This window comes from Perognathus longimembris, chromosome 17, assembly GCF_023159225.1.
Source record: "Perognathus longimembris pacificus isolate PPM17 chromosome 17, ASM2315922v1, whole genome shotgun sequence".
In the NCBI taxonomy this organism is placed as follows: domain Eukaryota; kingdom Metazoa; phylum Chordata; class Mammalia; order Rodentia; family Heteromyidae; genus Perognathus; species Perognathus longimembris.
This window is the reverse complement of record NC_063177.1, coordinates 16428192-16453798: the sequence shown is the minus strand read 5'-3', so window position 1 is coordinate 16453798 and position 25607 is coordinate 16428192. Positions and strand designations below refer to the sequence as shown.

Below are 25607 nucleotides of genomic sequence, written 5' to 3'. Positions count from 1 at the left end.
TGCTATGTAACTCAGATGGGCTTGAACTCTTAATTTTCCTGTCATATAGGAGTGCGCCATCACCACACCTTGCCAGGATAGACTTATTGAGATGAAAAGGGTGTTTCCTGGGACCCACACTTGCCATATTCTGTTACTAGGGCTTGCCAGGGTCTGAGGGGAGAGCACTGACCCCTTCTTCTGCTCTCCCTGGCTGCTTGCTCCCAGCATACTTAGCCATCCCTCCACTCAGGGCAGCCTCCCAGGCAAGCCCAGTCCCTGGCTGCTTGTTTTCACTTCTCCCAGTACCTTAATTAGGGGTTTCCAAGCAGGTAGGGCCTCCAGGGGAGCCTGAGGCCACAGAGCTACCTTAAAGGGCCAGCAGTGCTCACAATAGCATGGCAGAGAAAGGAGGATGTGGGCTGGGGCAAGCTAAGCAGCCCTGGAGACCACTGCTCCTTGAGACCGACTTTCTTGAGGGGCAGTCCTACAGGCACTTTGCTCTTCTAAAGGTCAAGACTGTCTCACTGCTTGCTCTGCCTTCTCTTTGTGGTCCCTGAAGCTCTAACCACTGATCAGAACAGCCTTCCAGCCCTGAGGAGTGGCAAGGCAGGGTGACCAAGATCCAGAAGGTTCAGGGAAATGAATGTAATGGCTACCCCCATTCTCTCTGGAAGTCATCCCCATGTCCAACCCCCCAGGTTCAGATCATCCCCTGAGCAGCAGTTTCTCTGTGGGCTCTTAAGGTGGTAAAGGCACCCACTTGCCCTAGAAATCCACACCAAGGCTCCCAAATTGGAGCTGAGCTGGCAGGCACTGAGTTCTGTCTTATTGAGGGCAGTGGTAGTCTTCCGAATGTGGCCACCCAGCATCCACAGACATACTGCTGGTGTAATAAAGGGGGGAGGGGGAAGGAGAGGGGCATTGCCATGTCCCACTGCAGAGCATAAAAGGGAACCCCCCCCCAGACTGCACACAGCTAGGGGACATAAAAGGGTGGGATTTGGGGGGCAGGGAGAAAGATAAAAGAGTGGAGAAAGCAAGGCACAGCTCCAGGAAGTGCCTCCTGGAGCTGAGCAGTGCCCAGTTCCCCTCAGGCTTCAGGGGAGTCTGGGCCTGCGGACAGGAAAGGATGAACCTGGGCCTGTGGATGGAGGAGGCCCAAGCCCAGGGCCTGTGGTGCGGAAAGGCCTGACCCAGGCCTGCAGACAGAGGAGCCCCAAGCCGGACTAGCTGTGCAGGGAGGCCCGAGTCTGGGCCTGCAGTGAATGGAGGCCAGAGAGGCCTAGCTCTGGGCCAGAAGAGAGGAGAGGCCTGCAGAGCCAAGGCCTGCTGAGAGCCAGAGGCAGGAGGAGAGCGGACTGAGAGGGGCAGAGCAGAGCCCAGCCTCTTCGAGAAGAGCCTGAGGCCTGCTGAGGAGTCTAGAGCCTGATGCCTGTGGGAAAGTCTGAAGCCTGGTGCCTGTGGAAGCCAGGGCAGAAGCAGAAAGCAGAGAGGAGGCCCGTGGGTGGAGAGCCACGTGGAAAGTGGAGTCCCTCAGAGAGGGGAGAGGCCTATGAAGAACAGAGGCCTGTGGAGAACAAGAGCCTGCAGAGGCCTGTGGACAGGAGAAGCCTGTGGAAAGGAAGAAAGGAAAGAAACTTCACACTCTGGAGGCTGCAACTGCTCCTAGCTCTGGCATGGGGGTGGGGGGACAAGGCAGTTGCAAACTGACCAACAAAACTCATTTGTCACCTTCAACAGTGCTTGGTGGATTCTCTCCAGAATACAACACTGGTTGCCAGTTAGGAGTGAAGATGGGGAACAGCAGGAAGAGTTGTTGGGTGTTCCCCTTGGCAAGACGTGGCACGCGCCTCTAGGGAAGCATTGGTCTGAGAATGTCAGGTCTAGGAAGAAAATACAGGCCAAGGTGGCCGGCACAGGAGTTCGACTACACTGGTCAGATTGCCCTTAGCTGGGGTTCTGATAGTCCTGGCTTGCCAGACCGAAGTGGAGCCCACGGTAGCCCCGCCCTCGTCTCCTCCTCCCTGGACTCCGCCCAGCCGGAATCCCCGCCCCTCTCGCTGGCCGTTCGGCGATCGATCGCGAGGTCTGCGCTCTCGGCGTTCCTCCAGTGCTGTCTTTTTGGCGCCCCACGTGGGCTGGCGGGCGATGGCGGCGCCGGTGGTGTCCCAGGCAGCGGAGCCAGGCCGCCGAAACGGCCCTGGCCGAGGTGGGTGCCGCCACGCCGCGGCCTCTAGACGTCACCTCTCGGGGTGGGGACCCCTGCCGTGCCCCAGGTCAGGGGCCGAACCCGCGGCGGCGGCGCCTTTCTCCGCCACGCCAGGCCCCGGAGTTTCCCGCGGTTCTCTCGCCCTGAGCCGCCGTCCCCGGGGCCCCGGGAGGCGGGTTTTTGTTTTTCCCGCTCTCGAGCGCTGTTGCACGAGCTTGCCGTCTGGCCGTCGGCAGCCACCCTGCAGCTGTGGCGGGTGGACGGGGCTCGCCCGGAGGGGAAGGGCAGGGAGGAGCGGGCCCGTGGCGTCCCGAGTGTGCCCGCCGGGCTCGCGAAGCGGTGTTTGCTGTGGGGAGGAGCGCGGCTTCCTGCGTGCCGAGTGCCCACCGAGCGGCAGGCCTGCGCGAGGCGCAGACCGTAACGGGATCTCACGGGGGACTCGGGCGGGGTTGACCTAAACAGCAGATGACAGTTCTTGATAAAAGGAAGAAACTACTACTGGCCCTGGGAACTAACTGAGCTACCGAGCGTAGCACACACTCTGAGACTTGGGCCTGTCACAAGTTCTGCAAGGGGCCCAGAAAAGGCATTTGAAACAACTAGCCAAAAAAAAAAAAAAAAAATCCTGTGTGGCCGAGCACTGTTGGCTTGCGCCTATAATCCCTGTCCGGACAGGAAAGGCCATGAGACTCATATCTCCAACAAACTACTAGGAAAATGCCAAAGTGGCACCGTCGCAAAGGAGTGTTATCCCTGAGCAACAGAAGCTCAGGGACAGTGCCCAGGCCCTGAGTTCAAGTCCCAGGATCAGTGCATGTGTGTACACACACACACACAAACACACCACACACAGTCTTAATAATAATATACAAATCTGGTCTCAGAACCTTAGCCTGCTAGGCTAGTTCTACCACTGTACCCCTTCATCCCCTGCATATTGATTGAAGCACAGATCTAAGGAGGACCCCTCCTGTCCTAGGGACCCGGAATAGAAGTTCTGATCTACAGTCACAGCTCAATAAGCATTAATTCAATAAGTTAACTTCTTGCTTTACCTTATTCCTGAATTAGCTCCTAAAAGGTTACACAGGGGTTGAGCCAACCTGTATTGCTTTTTAACCAGTCCTGGGGCTTGAATTCAGGGCCTGGGCGCTTTCCCTGAGCCTCTGTGTTCAAGGCTAGCACTCTACCACGTGAGCCACAGCACCACTTTTGGCTTTTCTGAATAGTTTATTGGAGATAAGAGTCTCTGGGGGACTTTTCTGCTCAGGCTGACTTTGAACTGTGGTCCTCAGAACTCAGCCTCCTGAGAGCTAGGATTACAGGTATGTGGCACCAGCCCTAGGCTCTAACCTGTATTGTGAAGCCTTACCAAAGAACTACTACCAGTAGAGAGAGGCATGGTGGTGTATTTCTGTAATCCCAGGATTTAGGAGGTTTAAGTAGGAGAATTGTGAGTTTGAAGCCAGGCTGGGCTGTATGGTGAGACCCTGTCTTAAAATAACAAACAAAAATGAGTAACAGGGGCTGGGGATATGGTCTAGTGGCAAGAATGCTTGCCTCATATATATGAAGCCCTGGGTTCAATTCCCCAGCACCACATATACAGAAAATTGCCAGACGTGGCACTGTGGCTCAAGTGGCAGAGTGCTAGACTTGAGCAAAAACAAGCCACGGACAGTGCTCAGGCACTGAGCCCCAATATCATCTCCTTTATTCAGGAGGTTATTTGTATCCTCTGCGCTATTACACTGCTAGTCCCTAAAGGCAAGGTTTTCTGTCCTTACCTATATGTCCATAATCCTTACTAGAGTGTTCTTTGTGCCCTTCCTGGAGTGAGGATAAAGAGAAACTATGGGACTGGGAACTTGTCAGTTGAGTTTACAGTGCTTATATTCCTTTTAAATGGGAGTGGGAAAAGTGCAAGAATTAAGCAGTGTGGACCTACTCAGTAGAACTTGAGTTGCATTGCCCCTCAGTGCCCTAGTGTCATCTCTACTCTTTGGTGGTAAGAGGTGAGCCATTTAGGGGCTTTAGTGTATTATTTTTCTACCTTCAAGATGAAAACAGGGTGGTGGGGTGGGACCCTGGAACAACTTGGTGTCTGGAATCTGGGCCTTACACTTGGGATTAACAGTTTAACTGAGTGGTGGTAGTATAGGTCTCAGAATGTGAACTTTCCTATTTGTTCTAGGTCGGTCCTCTCGGGGCCGATTGGCCAATCAGATCCCCCCTGAGATCCTGAACAACCCTCAGCTGCAGGCAGCCATCCAAGCCCTACCTTCTAACTACAACTTCGAGATTCCCAAGACCATCTGGAGAATCCAACAAGCCCAGGCCAAGAAGGGTGAGCCCTGAGCATTTATCGGGTGAGATGGAGAGGTTGCCTGGAGCAGCCTCTTGTAGCCCTCAAGTCTGCTTCTACCTAATGTCTTCTGCTTCCCCTACCTCCCTTCTGTCTTGCAGTGGCCTTGCAAATGCCTGAAGGGCTTCTACTGTTTGCCTGCACCATTGTGGATATTTTGGAAAGGTGAGGCTTGGGGCACCAAAGGGACCAACTCAAAACAAAACTTCCAGCTTGCTTAGAAGCCTGCTTGTCCATGTCCCCACCCCTATAAAATTAGGGCAGAAAAAAGTTAAATATCTAAGCCCACACCAAGTAGTAGGACCTAGGGAGGAGCTTAAGAATGCACAAAGCTGAGGAGGGTCTGGCTGAGTGGGTGGGAGCACCTTTTTCTTAGGCACATTTAGGGGAGCTGAGCCAGGCTGGGAGAGTGTGCCTCTGGGAAGATATTCAATTCCCCCTGCCCCCCTCCTTCTAAATTTCTTCAGTACAATGAGCCATCCTTGGGAGGGGGGTGAATGCTCAGCCATCTGGAACAAGTAAGGGGGGGGGAGCGGAATGAAGAGAGGGGAGGTCATCTCGTGCTGAGAACCTCCCACCTCCCTGCTGCTGCCCTGCCCCCACCCTACTCCCCCTTCCTGCTGCCACAGACCCACTTCCCTGCTCCCACACTCTTGCCCCTTGGGGATGCACTCTGGGGCTCAGGCCAATTTGCATACATTTTAATCTATAAAAAATTAAGTGCTCTGGCTGACTCAGAGCCTGGGCTGCATTCTAAGGAGCTGAATAATCTGCTTCTGCACACAGCCTGATTTGGGGAAGGGGTGGAGGAGGGGACTGACTGGCAGCAGCTCAGGTTCCCCCACCACACCTCAAAAGAAGAACTGGGTACCCCAGTTACTGAGCCAGATCATGTCCCCCAGGAGTGGGCCCCTTCCAGGGAAGAACTTGACCTCCTGCTCTGTTCCTAAGGCAGGTCCAGAGGGTTCAGGGTCTTCCCCACTACCTAGTGATTCAAGCCCGGCAGCAAATCCCATGACAATGTGCTGGCCAGAGCCCATTCTTCCTGGCACATGAGGCACATGGGCAGTGCCATGTGCTGTATGGGAGCTGTATATGGGTCTCCTCCCCTCCTGTCCCCCAGGGTCTTGACTATGGGTATGGAGGAAGGGGGGGTTCAGGCAAGAGGGAGGCTGTGCCCATGCATGCCACAATGTCAGGGCACATGTAGGAGTGGGGACCTTTGTGTGTGTGTAGGCATGGTCATTGCCCCTGGTGGCATCAGTCAGGGGGAGGGATCTGTCATCGTTCCTAGGCCTGCCCAGCAAGTGCTGGGGGTCCCTCTTGCATCTGAACCTGGATAAAGGAGTTAGGGTATTGCAGAAACATGCTCATGCAGCAACTGTTTCAGAAGCTGCTGCCAGAGCTGAGGAAAGTGGCAGCTGTGCCCCTCCTACTCTTTGTTGGCAGCTGCCAACCCAAGGAATTGGAAGAGGTGGAGAGAGAGGAGTTGAATCCCGACATATCTTCACAGTGGGGACCATCTTCCACTTCACTCCTGGTAACACTGTCCCATTGTCTCCCCCTCAGGTTCGCAGAGGCTGAAGTGATGGTGATGGGCGATGTGACCTATGGGGCTTGCTGTGTGGATGACTTTACTGCAAGAGCCTTGGGGGCTGACTTCTTGGTGCACTATGGCCACAGCTGTCTGGGTATGGTGGGCCCGGACACTGGGGCTCAGGCAGGAAGGCAGGCCCATACACTAATTTCCAAAGCAAGGTCCTCTTGTCTCAGGTGCAGGCACAAGGCCTCTCCTGATATCTGGGGTGGCATTGGCCTTCCTGCTTTGCAAGTAGATCTTTCCTTTGGATTTGGTTGTTTTGGAAATGGTACTACTGTCCCAGATGCAGGTGTCTGAAAGCTTGCTGGTGATAGAGCAAGCTGAGTACCCAGCAGAGTGATCAAGGAGTTCTAGCAGATCTTTGATGCTTTACTTCCCTACCATCTCATTTCTGTCCCTGAGCCTAAGCCACTGGTCCTGTTTGCCCAGAGATTGGGCCTGGGCCATCCCTTTGCCTTTTCTTTTTGTTTTTTTGGCCAGTCCTGGGCCTTGGACTCAGGGCCTGAGCACTGTCCCTGGCTTCCTTTTTGCTCAAGGGTAGCACTCTGCCACTTGAGCCACAGCGCCACTTCTGGCCGTTTTCTGTATATGTGGTGCTGGGGAATCGAACCCAGGGCCTCATGTAACGAGGCAAGCTCTCTTGCCACTAGGCCATATCCCCAGCCCTCCCTTTGCCTTTTCTTGCCTCCCAAAATGGTTTTGTGAATCTTTCTGTCCCCACAGTTCCTATGGATACTTCAGTCCAAGACTTTCGGGTGCTGTATGTTTTCGTTGACATCCGGATAGACACAGCCCACCTCTTGGACTCTATCCGCCTTACCTTTCCCACAGCCAGTTCCCTTGCTCTGGTCAGCACCATTCAGTTTGTGTCGACCTTACAGGTAAGGTGGATGAACATCGTCTCAGCATCCTGAGGCAGAGAGAGGCCACTTTCCAGGCTGTTCCTGGGTCTCCTTGTTAGATGCCCCCATCTGTTCCTCTGGCTCTGGTTCCCTTTCCCAGCCACTTTCTTTCCTTCCTTCATTATCCCTACAGGCAGCTGCCCAGGAACTGAAAGCCGAGTATCGTGTGAGTGTCCCACAATGTAAGCCCCTGTCTCCTGGAGAGATTCTAGGCTGTACATCCCCCCGACTCACCAAGGAGGTGGAGGCCATTGTGTAAGTTAAAAATGGTGGCCACTTTAGGCAGGCACTGGTGGCTCATGCCTGTAATCCTACTCAGGATGCTGAGGATGGAACCAGCCCAGGCAGAAAAAGAACATTCCCCCTGAGACTCATATCTCCAATTAACCACCAGAAAATTAGAAGTGGAGCTGTGGCTCAAAGTGCTAGAGCACTATCCTTGAGCAAAAGAGCTCAGGAACAGCACCCAGGCCCTGAGTTCAAGTTCCACAACCAACAACAAAAGCAAAAAATGGTGGCCACTTTGTAGAGACATGAAAAATGTCATTATATAGGAAAGGAAACTGAGTCTAAGGCTCCTAAGCTGTATGTTCAAGGTCAGCCTGCAATGTAGGGACCAAATAGGGACTAGATATCAGGTTTATTTTCTTTCCAGTGTTCTGACCACCATCCATCTGGAAGGCTGTGTCTGGGGTGGGGATAAGAATTAGAGGGCCTGATGGGGGGTGGGAATGAGGGTGGCTAGAAATGGTGGGAATATAATTGGAGAAGATGGATGGGCACACCCAGGCTGCAGCCCCATTAATTTAGCATCCGGACAGCTAACAAGCAGGAGCAGCGTGTCTCCTGCTGCCTAATTATTTTAGGTAATGGAAATGCTTAATGTTGTGTGAATGCAGCCAGCCTCAGAGCCAACAGCTCCCCTGGCTGGGATGAGGAGGGAGCCTGGTTCCCTGCTAATGGCAGGGAAGAAGGATGGGCCTTCCTTAAGTCAGACCCGTTCCTGGACTTTTTGGTGCTGGTCCCACAGGTTTTGCTGCACCTGCATAGGACAGAGCCTCATATTCAGGTCTTCCCTAGTTTAGACCTGCTCCCAGAGGGCATTTCCTGTGCACATGTGCCTGAACAATCCTGAGCTGATAGGGAGCTTCAAGGTGTGTGTTGAGGAATACCCTGAGTGTCGGCATTCATCTCCAAAAGGGAGAAGCAGCAGCTGTCATGGGCTCTGACATCTCCCAGGAAGATACTATTAGGGATGATGTCTCCTAAAGCTTGCATGGCACAGTCTGATACACTATTTAATTGCTTAACAGCTCTGTAGCTTTTTTTTTGCTAGTCCTGGGCCTTGGACTCAGGGCCTGTGCACTGTCTCTGGCTTCTCTTTGCTCAAGGCTAGCACTCTGCCACTTAGTGCCACTTCTGGCCGTTTTCTATATATGTGATGCTGGGGAATTGAACCCAGGGCTTCATGTATACAAGTCAAGCACTCTTGCCACTAGGCCATGTTCCCAGCCCACAGCTCTGTAGCTTTAAGCAAATGTCAGCATCTCTGAATCTCAATTCTATCTTTAAAACAGGAATGCTATAGGTGTCTTAGAGGAGTATTTAATATGACTGAGTTCACAGGTACTTATTTGAGGATTAGAATTCAGAACAAGTTGTTTTAAAAGCAGCTGTTATAACTCAGTACTGAGAGCCAGAGATGGTTTGGGCAAATAATAGTCAATGTACCCTGGAACCAATATCTGTATTGAACCTGTCCCCTAACTTCCCAGTTAGGTTCTCTAGCTAGTCAGCCTCACCATGACCTTGGCTGTTTTTTTTTTTTTTTTTGGCCAGCCTTGAACTCAGGGCCTGAGCACTGTCCCTGGCCTCTTTTTGCTCAAAACTAGCACTGTGCCACTTGAGCCACAGCGCCACCTCTGGCTTTTTCTATATATGTGGTACTGAGGAATTGAACCCAGAGCTTCATGTATATGAGACAAGCACTTTTACCACTAGGCCATATTCCCAGCCAGACCTTGGCTGTTTTTTAGTCTTACCTCAGAAGGCTGAGGTGGGGAGTTCTTATTTGGAAGTACATTACATAACTAGAAGGGTCTCCCAAGCATTCAAGGCAGTCTCATTTTATGTGTGAGAAAATCAAGGAACCAAAAGGCAGCTGAACTCAGTCCTCTGGGCCTCTAAGCCAGAGTGCTGCTTCTTCTGCCCCACACCACCCTGCAGGTACCTTGGAGATGGCCGTTTCCACCTGGAGTCCGTCATGATTGCCAACCCCAGTGTTCCTGCCTACCGGTATGTGATGGTGACCAGCTGTGGAGGGGTCAGAACCTTTTCCCCTAAAGCTTACTAAACAGCCCCTCTGTAAGGGTCTGAGTCACTTGGGTCCTATACCTGAGCATTAGACTCAGGGCTTCTGGATTCACACTGAAACACTTCCTCTTACCTGCTCAGGCTGTGGGATTGATCTCCCCAGTGACAATCCCTGTTCTTGTCAGGGGCCTGATTCCTTAATTCCCTGCTGGATGGCAGTGTCAGGGAACCCTGTATACAGCAGGAACCTGGAAAATGGCTGTCACTGACTCTGGCAACTTTTTTTCCAGGTATGACCCATACAGCAAAGTCCTATCCAGAGAACATTATGACCACCACCGCATGCAGGCCACTCGCCAGGAAGCCATAGCCACTGCTCGCTCTGCTAAGTCCTGGGGCCTTATTTTGGGCACTTTGGGCCGCCAGGGCAGTCCCAAGATCCTGGAGGTCAGACGGCTTAGGATGGTCCTCGGAGGAAGGGGCTGCCTGAAAAGCAGTTTGTAGGTCAAGGGATTTAGCTTTTGGCTGCCTGCCTTGCCCAACAGCACCTGGAATCTCGGCTCCAAGCTTTAGAACTTCCTTTTGTGAGGCTGCTGCTGTCTGAGATCTTCCCCAGCAAGCTCAGTCTACTTCCTGAGGTGGATGTGTGAGTTTCCTCACCTTATCTTGCCTGACTTGAGGCTTCAAGTTGGGTTCTGCGCAGCACAGACAGAATGCAGGTTCCAGTCAATGAAAGCCACGTACATGGTCATGAAATTTTTGTTAGACAAGCAATTGCCTCAAGCAGGGGCTACCTTGACAATGGGTCACCTGCTTTGGCCTTGGGGGCAACATGACAGTAGCTCTGGGGAGACGAATCTGACAGCACCTGCTCTGTATACTAGGTATTAAATTGGTTCTGGGAATGGGGTAAAAAAATGTGCTGCATGCCTTCAGAAAGTTCACAGAGGAGGAACCAAGACAAAGCAAGCAAGTGCTGTAAACAGTAGTAGGTGGCAGTTTTTACATAAGGACTCATAAATCCCCTTACTTACTGGGCTGCTCTGAAGAGGAGCTGTTCACACTTCCTATTTTACCTCTCTGTTCTCTTCCCAGCTGGGTACAGGTGGCATGCCCACGACTCTCCATTGACTGGGGTACAGCCTTCCCCAAGCCACTGCTGACACCCTATGAGGTAACACCAAGTTTTGAAAATTGGTTGGGGAGTGGGCTTTGTACTCCTGTCAAGGGAAGGCTCCGAAATGTGGGGTCGGTGGGCAATCTGAAATCATGGTCTTGAATCCCTCAGCTGAGCCTCTTCCTTGCTTCCAGTTTCTTGACTCTGTGCCTTACTTTTCCTTCCTGCAGTATGGGGATAATATATGCTCTTCATAGGCCGTTGTTAGGATTCAGTTCAATAATCTAGGCACAGAAAATGTTAGCGTGTAATTGTCCAATTTTCCTCCCCTAGGCTGCTGTGGTCCTGAAGGACATTGCCTGGCAGCAACCCTATCCCATGGACTTCTACGCAGGCAGCTCCCTGGGGCCGTGGACAGTGAACCACGGGCGGGATCGGACTTCCCAGGGCCCCGGCGGCCCTGCTCTGAGGAAGGTAGGTGGGGGACTTGGTGAGACAGCCCCCGGGAGCTCGGCTCCGGCCGCCTTCCTGGCGAAGAGAGCCAAGGCTGCCGCCCTGCGGCCGCAAAGGGAAATGCACAGGAGCGGAGGTAGCCGCAAAAGCCAGACCCTAAGTCTGCGACCTTGAATGCAGGAGGAGACCACACACCGGTCTCCAGGTCCGGTCTGCGAAAGTTGCAGCTGCGGAGAGAAGGTGGCGCCGCTGGAGACCTGACCAGCCTCCGGGCTCAGGTATCCCGGGCTCTGGCTCCGCCCACCCACCCCCGGGCCCGCCTTCAGGGTGGTGCCGGCGCTTTGCCCCGCCCCTCGCAGTCCACTTCCGCTCGGGGAAGGGCCGCTTCCGGTGCCAGTGTGGCGCGCTGCGGTAGCATGGCTGCGCCGCGACTGCTGCGAGTTTTGTGCCTGGCGGGCTTCCGGCAGAGCGAGCGGGGCTTCCGCGAGAAGACGGGAGCGCTGAGGAAGGCGCTGCGGGGCCGCGCCGAGCTCGTGTGCCTCAGCGGCCCGCACCCCCTCCTCGACGCAGCGGGCCCCACGCCGGACTCCGGTGAGACGAGCCCTGATCCCTCAGCACCCCGCAAAGGCCCGCCCTGCGTCGTCAGGGTCCCCTTCACCCGCCTCCACTTCGAACCTTCCCTGTCTCCCACCTCCGTCCTTCCCCAGCCCTCCTCTTGTCGCCTCCACCCATTCCCTCTCGTCTGATGCCGCCCTCTCCTTCTGTAGGGCCTTGCTCTCCGGAGGAGCAACCTCGAGGCTGGTGGTTTTCCGAACCGGAGGCAGACGAGTTCTCGGCCCTGAACGAGCCCACGGTGTGCAGAGGCCTGGAGGAAGCCCTGACGACGGTGGCTCGGGCCCTGAGCGAGCTGGGGCCGTTCGATGGACTTCTTGGCTTCAGCCAGGGGGCTGCCTTGGTAGCCCACGTGTGCGCCCTGGGCCAAGCAGGCGATCCCCGCTTCCCCTTGCCGCGGTTTATTATCCTGGTTTCTGGTTTCTGCCCCCGAGGCTTCAAGGAACCCAGCCTGCAGAGTCCCTTGTCACTGCCTTCACTTCATGTTTTCGGGGACAGTGATCGAGTCATCCCTTCTCAGGAAAGTGTGCAGCTGGCTGGCCGATTCCCTGAAGCTGTCACCCTCACCCACTCTGGTGGCCACTTCATTCCAGCAGCTGCATCCCAGCGCCAGGCCTACCTCAAGTTCTTGGACCAGTTTGTAGAAAGATAGCTCTAGCCTTGGGGCAGCCCCCATGCCCTCCCCCCCCTTGTTTCCACATCCTCAGACCTTCCCTGCTCTGCTATCAATTCTGTACTTTCATAAGCCTGTGCTCTGCTAGAAAAAAGGAGTGCAGAAAGCCTTACTAGACTTTAGTTTGTTTTACTCAAATATGGTCTTAAGACTCCTAGGTAAGAGGGGAAAGCTGACATCACTGTGACTGCCACACAATAAAGTGGTACAGGTTTTGATCGTTTTTGTTATCCACAGAAAAACACATTCTAGGTTTCCTCAATTCTGGATCACAGAATTGCAGGCTTGTCTCCCCTCATCCCTGGCTATTTTCTCTGCTTTTTCCTTCTTAAGTGCTCTAGCTCCTCTGAATAATGAGTTTGAAGGGTGATGTATCAGACCTTGGATAGAAGCCAGAGACTGCAGAGACTAAACTGCCTCTTTCTGACTTGACCACATCTGCCCTGTTTTGAGATAATTGGTAACCAAGGACTAAGTAGTCCTAATATTTGCCCTTGGGTAGTCCCAGAGCACTTTAAGGACTGCCTGCTCTGGCCAGTTTTCCTTCTACTCTCTGCTAACTTTTTCCTTGCCTCTGCAAAATGCAAACCACAGTATTAGGGATATTAATAAGCAGATTTGCACAAGTACCCCACAGTCCATCCTTCTAAAAATCACATGTCCCTTAGGAATTTGGTACCTTAGTGTAGCCAGAAGCTGTCTAGGATCCAGCTGTCCTGAGACAGCTGGGTTTCTGGGTTTTATAGTACTTTTAGAAACTGTGTTGACCAGATGAGAAGCTGGTCTTTGCCTTGCCTTTGTGTGTGTGTGTGTGTGTGTGTGTGCACTCGTTGCTGGTCCTGTAGCTTGAACTCATTGCCCTGGTCACTGTCCTTGAGTTTTTTTGCTCAAGGCCAGCACTCTACCACTGTGGCCTTTTCTGTTTATGTGGTGCTGAGGAATTGAACCCAGAGTTTCATGTGTACTAGGCAAGCACTCTATTGCTAAGCCACATTCCCAGCCCATTTCTCCCCTTTTTTTTCTTTAAAAGAGTTGCTCCATTGATGAAAGGAAGAGTCAGATTGACATCCTTTAGACCTGTTCGATTTGACCCATTAGGATTCCTGGTTTCTTTGTAATATATATCTGTAGATCAGGACTCATATCCTCCTGGTTGTTATACTCTGCCTTTAGCTAGGTACTTGGAGGCAGAAATGATGACTGCAAACCAGTCATCATTGGTATTATTATTATTTTTTTTTTTTGGCCAGTCCTGGGCCTTGGACTCAGGGCCTGAGCACTGTCCCTGGCTTCTTCCCACTCAAGGCTAGCACTCTGCCACCTGAGCCACAGCGCCGCTTCTGGCCGTTTTCTGTATATGTGGTGCTGGGGAATCGAACCTAGGGCCTCGTGTAATCGAGGCAGGCACTCTTGCCACTAGGCTATATCCCCAGCCCCCCATCATTGGTATTATTGTGAGGATTAAAAGAGAAGAAGCGGGTGCTGGTGGCTCACGCCTGTAATCCTAGCTACTCCAGAGGCTGAGATCTTAGGATTGCCATTTATAGCCAGCTGTAAGTGGTGCTGTGGCTCATGTGGTAAAGTGCTAGCCTTGAGCACCAAAGCTCAGGGACAGCACCCAGGCCCTGAGATCAAGCCACAGAACTGGCAAAAAAAAAAAAAGATTCCTTAAGGAATGGGTCTTAAACCAGGGCTTAAAAGTTTTAAGAGGGAGGAGTGGCTAAGACAAAACAGAATTAGGTAGAACAGTAGTGCCCAAGCTTGGGGTGAGATTTCTTCCTGAGGATCATACAATATCCAAGTCCATAAATCATAATGACATCCTATGTCACTTCATATAATGTTCAAGAAAGAACTTAAGGAGACCATACCACTTACCTCCTGCACAGATCCTATAAACTGCTTACATCATGACTATTACAACTGAATTACTGGAGCCAATTCTAGGCCTGTCAGAATTGCTGGGCAAACTGTCGTGGTTCTTCATTGAAGTATTGAGAACCACTGCCTTAGAGGACAGAACACATACCTCTGGCAAGGAAATTCCCTAGAAGGAAATTCTGCAGCCCTTGGGGGTGCACCTTGGTGGAAGCACCCCTGAAGAAACACTGACCTAGCTGGGCGCCAGTGGCTCACACCTGTAATCCTACTATTCAGGAGGCTGACTCAATCATGGTTTGAAGCCAGCCCAGGCAGGACTCATCTCCAATTAGCCACCAGAAAACCAGAAGTGGAGCTGTGGCTCATGGTGGTAGAGTACTGGTCTTAAATGAAAAAGTTCAGGGACAGTGCCTAGGCCTTGAGTTCAAGTTATATGGCTGGCTGACAAAACCTGACCTAACGTTTTTAATGTGTGAGACAATTGTGAGGGCTGGGAAGATGGCCTAGTGGTAGTGCTTGCTTCACCATGAAGCCCTGGGTTGGATTCTCAGCACCACATATATAGAAAAGGCCAGAGGTGGTGCTGTGGCGAAGCCTGGGAGGGTGCTCAGGCCCTCTCCAGCACCACCTCTGGCCTTTTCTATATATGTGGTGCTGGGGAATTGAACCCAGGGCTTCTTGCCACTAGGCCATATTCCCAGCCCTGCCTAAATTTACTTTGGTACTGGGATTGAATTTAGGACCTGTGACATGCTGAGTAGGAATTTTATCTAGCTACACTCCCAGCACTTTTATCACTTAATTTCATGACAGTGAAATAAATACTATTAACCTAATAGGGTAATTTTACAGTTGAGACAAGCAGAGTAACTTACCCAGGTTGGATTCAGATCCGAGAACTCACATTCTTGCCTGTTTTTTTTTTTTTTTTTAGTACTATATTAGAGAACAAATTGACACTGCCTTTAAATTCTAGTCATTCTTTTTGAGTGAGAGACTGGGTCTCGCATGTTGTCAGGGCTGACCTGGAACTCCTGGGCTCATGCTTAAGCTGTCCTGCCCCAGTCTTGCTGAGTAGCTGGAACTGCAGGTACACACCACTGCCCCTTGCTCTAGTCATTTTCTCTGCTGCACGATGGAAAAAGAGAAGTACTTGGGTTTTGTGTCCTATCCGTGACTCAGTTTTCTAATTCATAAAAGGTTGAAGGAGCTGGGTGCTGGTGGCTCGCATCTGTACTCCTAACTACTCAGGAGGCCAAGATCTGAGGATCACAGTTCAAAGCCAACTAAGATAGGAAAGCCCATGAGACAGTAATCTCTAGTTAAGCACCCTGTTCTCCCCAAAAACGCTGTAAGTAGAGCTGTGGTTCAAGTGATTTTTTTTTTTTTTTTTTTTTTTGGCCAGTCCTGGGCCTTGGACTCAGGGCCTGAGCACTGTCCCTGGCTTCTTCCCGCTCAAGGCTAGCACTCTGCCACTTGAGCCACAGCGCCACTTCTGGCCGTTTTCTGTATATGTGGTGCTGGGGAATCGAACCTAGGGCCTCATGTATCCGAGGTAAGCACTCTTGCCACTAGGCTATATCCCCAGCCCCCCAAGTGATTTTTTTTTTTTGAGGGGAAAAAAAAAGTTGATGGACAGTGCCCAAGGCCTAAATTCAAGCCCCAGGACTGACATACACAGGACAGAAAAACAATGTTGGAGAAGTTACAAAACAACTCAACATTCTGTCAGACTTCTGGACTTCCCTTCTCACTACAAAGACTTGGCCTCTTCAGAAAATCCTTACCATTATTTCCCCTCCACACCTTCGATTCCTAAGGTTCTGGGCAAAGTTTCTCAGGAAATAACCTCGTAACAGTGACCTAGTCTCAGAGCTAAAGTTTTCTAACACCCTCAAAATGTAGTATTCTAGTAGAGTATGTAAGACTGGAAAGGCTCCCTACTGTTTACAAAGTTTTGCACATGCCATTTATCCTCACAGTGTATCTGCCAAGAATCTATATCATAGAAGGGTCAGAGTCAGACATGGCAGCTGGGCATGATGATGCAGCTCCTCAGGAGGGGATGGGGCAATAGGGTGTTGATTTGCTGGGAGGACAGCACCAACTCTCTTAGAAGTAACTTAGGAAGGATGGATTGTATGGAGAGGAGAGTTGGATTAATGGGTGGTAGGTTATCTTAACACTAGGCCTTAAACTCTGCACCCGATACTTTGAAGCCTGTCATGATGGGTGGTGCTGGCAGTGATAAATTATATAATGTCTTTAAAGAGATCATTGTAGCCTGGTGCTGGTGGCCTGTAATTTCGCTGGAATCCTAGCTGCTGAGGAGGCTGAGATCTGAGGATACTGTGCCAGGCCAGCTCAGACAGGAAAGTGGAAGTGGCGCCCTGGCTCAAGCGGTAGAGCGCCCGCCTTGAGCTGAAGAGCTCAGGGACAGCGCCCAGGCCCTGAGTTCAAGCTTCACGACCGACAGAAGAAAAAAAAAGAAAAGGATCATTGTTCACACTTGGCTGTCACTTCACTCCTGTGGTGCGCTTTCCTCTTAGGGTCAAATTTAAACTCTCCAGTGGACGGATTTCAGCGTCTAGAGACAGAGGGAAGAAGAATGCCAGTACATTCAGACCTTTGAAGGACTGGGTAACTCATTCTTGAAGGCTAGGGGCCCTTTTTTAATCCTTCAGGCTCACCAAAAAGTAGGGGAAGGGACTCGGGGAATGCTATGACTCATCAGGAAATTGGTTGAGGCGTATTCCTCGCCTCTACCTGTTCACTTAGGAGGTTCTTGGAATACAGGTGTAACATATTTAAGAATTTCTCCTCTGCTGCCCTGTTAAGCCCTCAGGAGGCACACGTCCTTCCAGACTTCTTGGCTCCGCAAGGCTCTCTGGCATGGACGAGGTAGAAATCCCCATCTCTGAGCCACCCATTTCTCTTGCCATCCCGGGCGGCAGCACCCGGGGGCGGGGCGCACAGCCTGAAGCGGGCGGCGTTTCCTCCGGTGCCGGTGCCCGCCGGGGTGGATGCGCAGCGCACCGCCTCCGCCTCCCCGCGCGCGCTGGTTACCCCCGCGGCCTCCCCACCCCCTGCAGCGCCAGCACCGCCGCCCCCTCCTCCTCCTCTCGGTGTCTCCCCAGCCCCCGGCTGGCGGGATGCGGTGCGTGGCGTGGGCGTGCTGCGGGGCGACCATGGCTGTAGACTGTTACCTCCGGTTCCCACAGTAACAATCGAAAGCCACGGTTGCCCTGGAGACGCGGGGCGGAGCGCGCGCCGCTGACGGCACCGCGGCGGCGGCGGCTCGGGCGGCTGACGTCAGCACCGCGGGGCCGTGGGGGGGGGGCCGACGCGGGCTGGGGGCGGCGGAGCGGGCGCGGGGGCTGCGTGGAGCGCGCGCGTGGGCATGCGGCCCCTCGTCGTCCCTGGGGATCCAGCACGCCACCGCCCCTGGGTGGCGCCCGCGCTGGGTCAGCACCGCGGACAGCGACGGCGCAGGCAGCGATCGAGGGGTTGCGGGACACCCTGCCCCCCCCCCCGCCCCCCGGGGTCCCGGAGCACGGCGGGCGGGCAGCCAGGTCCGCGATCCTGGGGCGGGGCCAGGCGTCGGTGGCCGTGACTGGAGACTGTTACTGAGGGCGGCCCGGGCAGTAAGCAGTCTAGAGCCAAGGTGCCGGCGCGCTGCCCGGGCGGGGGGGTGCCCTGGTCGCCCGCGGCGGGGGACGTTGTTGTTGTTCCTCCTCCCTCGCCCCCACCGCCACCACACCTCCCGCCCTTCTCGGCCCCAGCGCTCGCGGAGAGGCACGCGACCCCTGACGTCAAAGTTCTGTGACGTCAAAGATGTCCCAGCTGGAAGGCACTTCCGGAGGCGGGGGTGGGCCGGTGGGGGCGGGGCGGGGCGGCCTGGCCGGAGCCCCGCCCCGCCCGGTCCTGAGAGGACCGCGCCGCTCGCAGGGGCGGGGAGTCCTGGGCGCCGCGGGACCGCCCGACGGGACGGGGAGGGAGGGGGCGCCCGGGCAGATTGCGGGGCGGGGGTCGCGGACGAGCCGGAGCCGGGCCGCGGCCGCGTGGACCTCTGTCTCTCTCTGCCGCCCCCGCTCACTCAGTCCGGGGCAGCGAGGCTGAGTCACCGCGCTGCGGGGAGATGGAGGAGGAGGAGGAGGAGGAGGAGGAGGGGGCGCGTCTCCCGGGGTGCCAGCATCTTCTCCCCACTTTCTTGGGAGGATGGCGCAGGAGCCCCTAAGAAAGCCTGGGGGACTCGGGTCTGCCATCTGCTTGATGCTCCTCCGAAGTGGCGGCGTCTCCCTCCGGGCAGGTGCTGCGCGGGGTTGAGTCAGCCTCCGGGTTCCGCCAGCTGCAAGGACCCCCCCCTCCCCCGTCCCGTCCCCATCCCACTCGGGAGAGACCCTCCCGCCCGCCGCCCGCCAGGCTCCGCTGAGCCTCCCCTCGGTGTCGGCTCGGCAGCCCGTCTGCGGCCCTCGGCCGGTCGGTCCCGCTTACCTGGCGCGCCGCGCCCGCGCCCGCGCCCGCTCGCCTCCCGCAGCCCGGCGGGCGCCGCGTCTTTTATAGGCGAGCGTAGTACTCGCGTGGCGGCTCATTCATGCGGCCCCGGCTCCTACACACTGACGCGCTGCCGACGTCAGCGGGGAATTTAGGAAAAGGGAAAAGGGGCTATTTATAGTGGCGAGACGGGGGGAGGGCAGGGGGGAGCGACGAGGAGTTGGGAGGGGAGGAGAGTGCACGGAAGCAGGATCGGGTAGGGGGAGCGCGCACCCCCTGTCCAGGCCTGCAAGGGGTTAACTTTCCGGAACTGCGGGCGCGCGGGAGGTGGGGGAGGCGGCCCGGGGAGGAGTGCGGGGAGGATGCGGCGGCCTGGGAACGTGTTTATTCACTTTTCTCTCCCGGAGCTGCGGGACTTCTGGGGGCTCAGCCCTTTGCCCCCGCCTGGACCACGGGGGTCCTCATCTGGTACCCCCTAACCCCACTCCTCGGTTCCTAGATCCGACGGCTGTGACATCATAGAGTGCCTCGTAGCGGCGTCACACCCCGTGTGGCTACTTGGATGTTGTCATCATTTCCTCGGGGAGTGTAGGAAAGGAAGCTGTCCCCACCTAGGGGCTTTCGGGTACAGCGCCGGGCTCTGGCATCTCAGGGCTGGGGGAAGAAGGGTACGATGCCCAGACTGGACCAGGGAGGGAAGAGCCGGCCCCCTCCTGGGCGGTGTGGGCGTACCCGTCTGGAGCCGGAGGCCTGAGGGAGGGCAAGGTGATCGGGCTCCACAGAAACGTGCAAGGGGGCCAGAGGGGGCCTGGAGGGGAACCTTCAGGAGTCCAGAGCAAATGAAAGGGCAGCTAGGGAGGACAGGTTGGCATGCCTGGCTATGGCATCAAGGAGCTCCTTCAGCACTGACTTGTAGAATGGTTATTGGCAGAGCTCGTGTGATGATGAAGGAGCCCCCAAGGGTTCAGCGGCTTGGCAGACCGGGACTTCCACGGGGTGCTGTGGGTCAGGTTTTGGAGACCGTAGAGTTATTGGGGGTCAATATTGACATCAGCCCATGCTTACCTAGTGCCAGAGAGTGAATGGCTCTGGACCACCCCAGGCTGTTCTAAACAAGTGTGTGAGGGAGGCGCTAGACAGGGAGGGCAGGAAGCAGAGCCGGGGCAGGACTGTGGGACCCTCCGGAACAACGCAGCAAAGCTCTGCAGGTGGGGCAGTGGAGCCGGTGCTAACAGATAAAAGCAAAGACAGTGGGCACAACAGACACGGGAGTCGCCGGTGGACACACTCATGCACGAGACACACAGGGCCGAGGGACTCCTCTATCAGGCTCAGATAATCTGACCAGGTCAAAAGGAAAAAAGACGAAAGTCAGAGATGAGGTCAGAGACGTCCTGTCTATCGGGATTGGACCCCCTAGCATTCCCCTTATTTTGCTGAGACCTTGATCCAAATAGTTTCATTCACCCGAAAGGTCTTCTTCCTACTCGGCCAGAGAACTCGTGTTCATCCGTCAGAACCCAGCTCTAAGAACAGGCCCGGTGCTGAGCCTTCCCCCAGCTCCCTCCCCGCTCCTTCCTCCGGCACACTCTTCCACCCGGGCCCACAAGCCCCGCTCCGCCCGGCGGGGACGTCCCTGCCCGCTTCCCCTACAGAGGCAAAAAGCCGGAGTCCACAGTTTTCATCCGTGGGACCTCACTATTTGCCAGTGATGACGATCTGGATAAGACAGATTCGGAACACGGGGCGAGAACGGGGCGGGGCACCCCCCTCCCCCCGCGGCGGGAGTCAGGCGGGCGGACTAGTTTGGTCCAGAAGGCGGGGCCGGGCCAGGAGGCTGCGGAGGAGAAGCAGCCTCTGGGGGGCGCCCAAGATCTGGGTGTCCGGCCAGTGACGGCGGCAGCCGCCCCGGGCTGGGTGACTCAGTCACTACCCCTAGCGGGGGCGTGGGGAGGGAGCCGGAGAGCCACGCCGGACGCGCGGCGAGTGCGGCCTCCGCCCGCCTAGCGGCCCCACGCCGTTGCTAAGCTCTCCAAGGCCTCGGAGAGAAGCGATCAGGGCGAACCTCATCGGTTACCATGGTAACGCTGCGCCCCAGCCTTTCGCGCTTGGTGGCTGAGGGAGGTGTAGCCAATCAGAAGCTGAGGGCGGTTTCGGGGACCCCCCCCTCCCTCCCCCCAGTGTGGGCGGGGGCAGGAGGCGGAGCGTAGGCCACTGAGACGTGGGGCTTGCACCCGTCCTAGCGCCTGCACGGGGCTTTGCGGGGGACACTTCCGGAGCCTGTGCTGGGGGGGGGGGGTGTCCCCTCCTTTCCGGAAGAAACATCACTCTCATGAACCGATCCTTCACGTGGGGTGCAGAACCTTTTCCGAGGTCTTAAGCCAACCGGCCTCCACGACATGTTTGTGTTGTGGATGGGTGGGAGAAAAACTCATTCCCTCGAGGCTACTGGAGATGGCTCACGTGGGAGGTCGGGGTCGCTCCTGCTCAGCGGAGTCCCCAGAAGCTCTTCACAGCTATTTCCAGTGGAATGTTCTGGGGTCTAGAGATGTACGACTCTCCAGCCTGGCTATGGTCTGGCAAGCGGTTTACGCGGTGTCTACTTAGCACGTGTGCCCTGCGTGTGGGCGGCGTGCTGGGGGCGGGGCCTGGTGGACAGGCGCGTCCCGGAACGTTCCTTGAGAGCCTCTTCGAACTTGTCTACCTCGGTGTCAGCATCTCCCCTCACTGCCTGCCGTCATCAGAGTTCCCCTCCTTGTGGACAGGACTTGTCTGAACTTCGGGCAGTGTTCATAGAGATGCATACATGGGGGCACTAAGTTCAACACCGCAAGGTTTACGGCACCCGCGGGTTCTGTACTTGAGTCTCCAGGTGGGCACAGCTGCACGTGAAAACCTGCCGCGCTGCAGCAGCTGAGCCGGGCATCTGCGAGCCCCCGTCCCTCCAGGTGCGCGAGGGCGAGCTCGTGGCCGGGCTGCGCTCGCGCGCGCGGCCGCAAGGTGGCGCCCTAGCCGCGGCTGCGCCCGCCGGCCGGGACAGCCCCAGATAAGAGTGTGCAGAAAGCGCGGCGGGTCTGAGACGCGACCAGGACGCGGAGAGGACGGACCGGCAGGACAGACCGACTGCGGGCCCGGCGGGCGGAGGGCAGCGCAGCCACGTCCCCCCTGGATCCGCCGTCAGCCGGGCCCGGGGCTTCCGACATGCCCCCCAGGTGGGTCCTTGAGTTGGGGACCGGGAGGGACCAGGGACCCGGGACGGTCCGGTACTCGAGCGCTAGCCGCCTCTAGCGCATCCTTTGGCGCGGGCGCCCCATCGTGCTTGGCGTTCGGGGCTCCGATTGCCTTCCCCAGGGGACTCGGACGGCGGGGCCGCTGCTCCTTGCCGGGTTCACGGCGGGGTCAGCGGCCCGGGGCCGGCTCTGCCCGCACATGGGCTGGAGAGGAGAGGGGAAGAGCAGGGGAGCTGGCGGGCGGGGCTGGCAGGGGCGCTGCCCTGGCACAGCTCGGCGCCTGGCAGCGGGGCGGGTGGGGCGCGGGCTGGGAGCTGCCACTGCCGCGGGGAGGGAAGCCCGGCCGGGCTGCGGCCGCAGGTAACGGGCCGCGAAGTTGTGCGGGGCCCCGCGGGGGATGGGGCCGGGCGGCCGAGCTGGAGGACCGGGGAGCTGTGGAGTCGGCTCGGGCCAGGGGGCCGCGAGGAAACGCTGGGAGCCGAGGGACTGGGGGTTGGCGCGCTCCTCCCGCCCTGTCTGAAGTTGGGAAAGTTTTCCCCAAGTTTGGGGCGGCGAGGTTCCGGGGGTCTGCGGGGAGCTGGGGCAGGAAGCGCCAGGTCTGCGAGTGCAGAGCCGAGGCCGGGGCTGGGGCCAGGACGCGGGTGGGGCGCAGGCCGGGGTCAGGGCCGCCGTGGGCCGCGCGCCGTGCCCGCCCGGGGCGCTGCCCCCTCCCTCCCCTGGGAGCTGCGTGGCTCCCCCCGCCCCCCCACCTGCTTCCTGCCTCAGCCTCCTGCCCGATATAACGCCCTCCCCGCGCCGGGGCCCGGCTTTCGCGCTCTGCCCGCCGCGGCAGCCGCTGTCTCCGCTCCCCACGCCACTGCCCCGGGCCCCAAGCAGGGGCTGACAGCCCCCGGCCCGGGCAGTGCCTCGGTGGGCACCGCGCTCCGGTCCCCCGTGTTATTTCCCCCAACGGGGGCAACTTCTCCCGAGGCGGGAGGGCGGCTCTTTACTCGGCTCCTTTTCTCCCCACTTGGGCAAACTGCTTGGCCCTGAATGACTTTTCCTGAAGCGGACATTTTACTTAAGTCGGGCAACTGTCTCCGAAAGGGTCACTCCGCCTGAACAGTGGGCTCCTCGCAAGTCCCCGGCACCCAGTCCGTGTGCCCGGTAGCGCCTGGGCCTGGGGCACCCAGGCCTGCCTGGCCTCCTCGCCATCCGCGCCCGTCCTCCTCCTGCTCTCCACCGTGCTTCGGGCCGGCAGGCCTAGGCAGCCGCTCCCGGAGGCCGCCGGTCCTCCTGCGCCAGTGCCCAGGCCGCGGTGCCCCATGGCCCCGCTCAGCTGAGGGGAAGGGGAAGTGGAGGAGACGGAGGGCCGGGCACCGGCGGCTGGGGCGCTGCGTGGCTCTTACCCCGCTGGTGTGTGTCCCCGCAGGAGAGTGTGCTGGGCAGACGATGCTGGACACGATGGAGGCGCCCGGCCACTCGAGGCAGCTGCTCCTGCAGCTCAACAACCAGCGCACCAAGGGCTTCTTGTGCGACGTGATCATCGTGGTGCAGAACGCCCTCTTCCGCGCGCACAAGAACGTGCTGGCGGCCAGCAGCGCCTACCTCAAGTCCCTGGTGGTGCATGACAACCTGCTCAACCTGGACCATGACATGGTGAGCCCAGCCGTGTTCCGCCTGGTGCTGGACTTCATCTACACCGGCCGCCTGGCTGACGGCGCCGAGGCGGCTGCAGCCGCCGCGGTGGCCCCGGGGACCGAGCCGAGCCTGGGCGCGGTGTTGGCCGCCGCCAGCTACCTGCAGATCCCTGACCTCGTGGCGCTCTGCAAGAAGCGCCTCAAGCGCCACGGCAAGTACTGCCACCTGCGGGGCGGCGGCAGCGGCGGCGGCGGCTACGCGCCCTACGGCCGCCGGGGCCTGCGGGCCGCGACGCCCGTCATCCAGGCCTGCTACTCGTCCCCAGCCGGGCCCCCGCCTCCGCCCAGCGCCGAGCCGCCGGCCGGCCCCGAGGCCGCCGTCAACACTCACTGCGCCGAGCTTTACGCCTCGGGCCCCGGCCCGGCCGCCGCCCTCTGCATCCCGGAGCGCCGCTGCTCCCCGCTCTGCGGCCTGGACTTGTCCAAGAAGAGCCCGCCCGGCTCCTCGGCCCCGGAGCGGCCGCTGGGGGAGCGCGAGCTGCCGCCGCGACCCGACAGCCCTCCCAGCGCCGGGCCCGCCGCCTACAAGGAGCCCCCGCTCGCGCTGCCGGCGCTGCCGCCGCTGCCCTTCCAGAAACTGGAGGAGGCCGCCCCGACTCCCGACCCGTTCCGAGGCAGCGGCGCCAGCCCGGGACCCGAGCCCCCGGGCCGCCCCGACGGCTCCAGCCTCCTGTACCGTTGGATGAAGCACGAGCCTGGCCTAGGGTCCTACGGCGACGACCTGGGCCGGGACCGCGGCTCCCCGGGCGAACGCGGCGAGGAGCGCGGCGGGGACCCGGCCCTGTCCCCCGGGGGGCCGCCGCTCGGCCTCGTGCCGCCGCCGCGCTACCCCGGCAGCCTGGACGGGCCCGGCGCCGGCGGCGACGGCGACGACTACAAGAGCAGCAGCGAGGAGACGGGCAGCAGCGAGGACCCCAGCCCGCCCGGAGGCCACCTCGAGGGCTACCCCTGCCCGCACCTGGCCTACGGGGAGCCCGAGAGCTTCGGCGACAACCTGTACGTGTGCATCCCCTGCGGCAAGGGCTTCCCGAGCTCCGAGCAGCTGAATGCGCACGTGGAGGCGCACGTGGAGGAGGAGGAGGCGCTGTACGGCCGGGCCGAGGCGGCCGACATGGCGGCCGGGGCCGCGGGCCTCGGGCCCCCTTTTGGCGGCGGCGCGGACAAGGTCGCCGGGGCCCCGGGCGGCCTGGGAGAGCTGCTGCGGCCATACCGCTGCGCGTCGTGCGACAAGAGCTACAAGGACCCGGCCACGCTGCGGCAGCACGAGAAGACGCACTGGCTGACGCGGCCCTACCCGTGCACCATCTGCGGGAAGAAGTTCACGCAGCGCGGGACCATGACGCGCCACATGCGCAGCCACCTGGGCCTCAAGCCCTTCGCGTGCGACGCGTGCGGCATGCGCTTCACCCGCCAGTACCGCCTCACCGAGCACATGCGCATCCACTCGGGCGAGAAGCCCTACGAGTGCCAGGTGTGCGGGGGCAAGTTCGCGCAGCAACGCAACCTCATCAGCCACATGAAGATGCACGCCGTGGGCGGGGCGGCCGGCGCCGCCGGGGCGCTGGCCGGGCTCGGGGGCCTCCCCGGCGTTCCCGGCCCCGACGGCAAGGGCAAGCTCGACTTCCCCGAGGGCGTCTTCGCCGTGGCCCGCCTCACGGCGGAACAGCTGAGCCTGAAGCAGCAGGACAAGGCGGCGGCGGCGGAACTGCTGGCGCAGACCACGCACTTCCTGCACGACCCCAAGGTGGCGCTCGAGAGCCTCTACCCGCTGGCCAAGTTCACGGCCGAGCTGGGCCTCAGCCCCGACAAGGCGGCCGAGGTGCTGAGCCAGGGCGCTCACCTGGCCGCGGGGCCCGACGGCCGGACCATCGACCGCTTCTCCCCGACTTAGGGCGCCCGTGGCGGGCCCGCCTGGCCTGTGCCTCGCGGCCTGGTCTTCTCGGGGAGCGGCGCGGCCGCAAGCAGGCCCCGCGACCACTAGTAGCAGCACAGTCGCCGCAGGGGCGGCCCCGCCTCTCTGCGGCCTCACCTGGCCTCATTGCTTTGTGCCTTAGCCCGGGGTGGGGTGGGGTGGGGGTGGGGCGGGGCGGGGTGGGG

General features: G+C 58.2%; 3 protein-coding genes across 4 annotated transcripts; all 3 read left to right on the top strand.

Annotated features, from left to right (window-relative positions):
• The first annotated feature begins 2105 nt into the window (after positions 1-2105).
• Positions 2106-11827, top strand: Dph1 (diphthamide biosynthesis 1). Of its 2 annotated transcripts, none has more exons than XM_048366201.1 (13): positions 2106-2191; positions 4386-4538; positions 4658-4721; positions 6126-6247; positions 6880-7037; positions 7192-7313; positions 9285-9353; positions 9662-9818; positions 9917-10017; positions 10467-10545; positions 10822-10962; positions 11122-11219; positions 11709-11827. In XM_048366201.1, exons 1-12 carry the CDS (start codon positions 2131-2133, stop codon positions 11200-11202), a joined length of 1308 nt encoding a protein of 435 aa, XP_048222158.1. In that variant the 5' UTR covers positions 2106-2130; the 3' UTR covers positions 11203-11219; positions 11709-11827. The 2 variants fall into 2 exon arrangements, with proteins under 2 accessions (XP_048222158.1, XP_048222159.1); XM_048366202.1 differs by having other exon boundaries at positions 2125-2191; positions 11125-11219.
• On the top strand, positions 11230-12445 carry Ovca2 (OVCA2 serine hydrolase domain containing). Its single transcript, XM_048366203.1, has 2 exons — positions 11230-11532; positions 11709-12445. The coding sequence occupies exons 1-2, from the start codon at positions 11358-11360 to the stop codon at positions 12203-12205; spliced, it is 672 nt and encodes a 223-aa protein (XP_048222160.1). The 5' UTR covers positions 11230-11357; the 3' UTR covers positions 12206-12445.
• Positions 12446-21608: 9163 nt separating this feature from the next.
• Positions 21609-25528, top strand: Hic1 (HIC ZBTB transcriptional repressor 1). Its single transcript, XM_048365173.1, has 2 exons — positions 21609-21813; positions 23243-25528. The coding sequence occupies exon 2, from the start codon at positions 23263-23265 to the stop codon at positions 25399-25401; it is 2139 nt and encodes a 712-aa protein (XP_048221130.1). The 5' UTR covers positions 21609-21813; positions 23243-23262; the 3' UTR covers positions 25402-25528.
• The last annotated feature ends 79 nt before the right edge of the window (positions 25529-25607 follow it).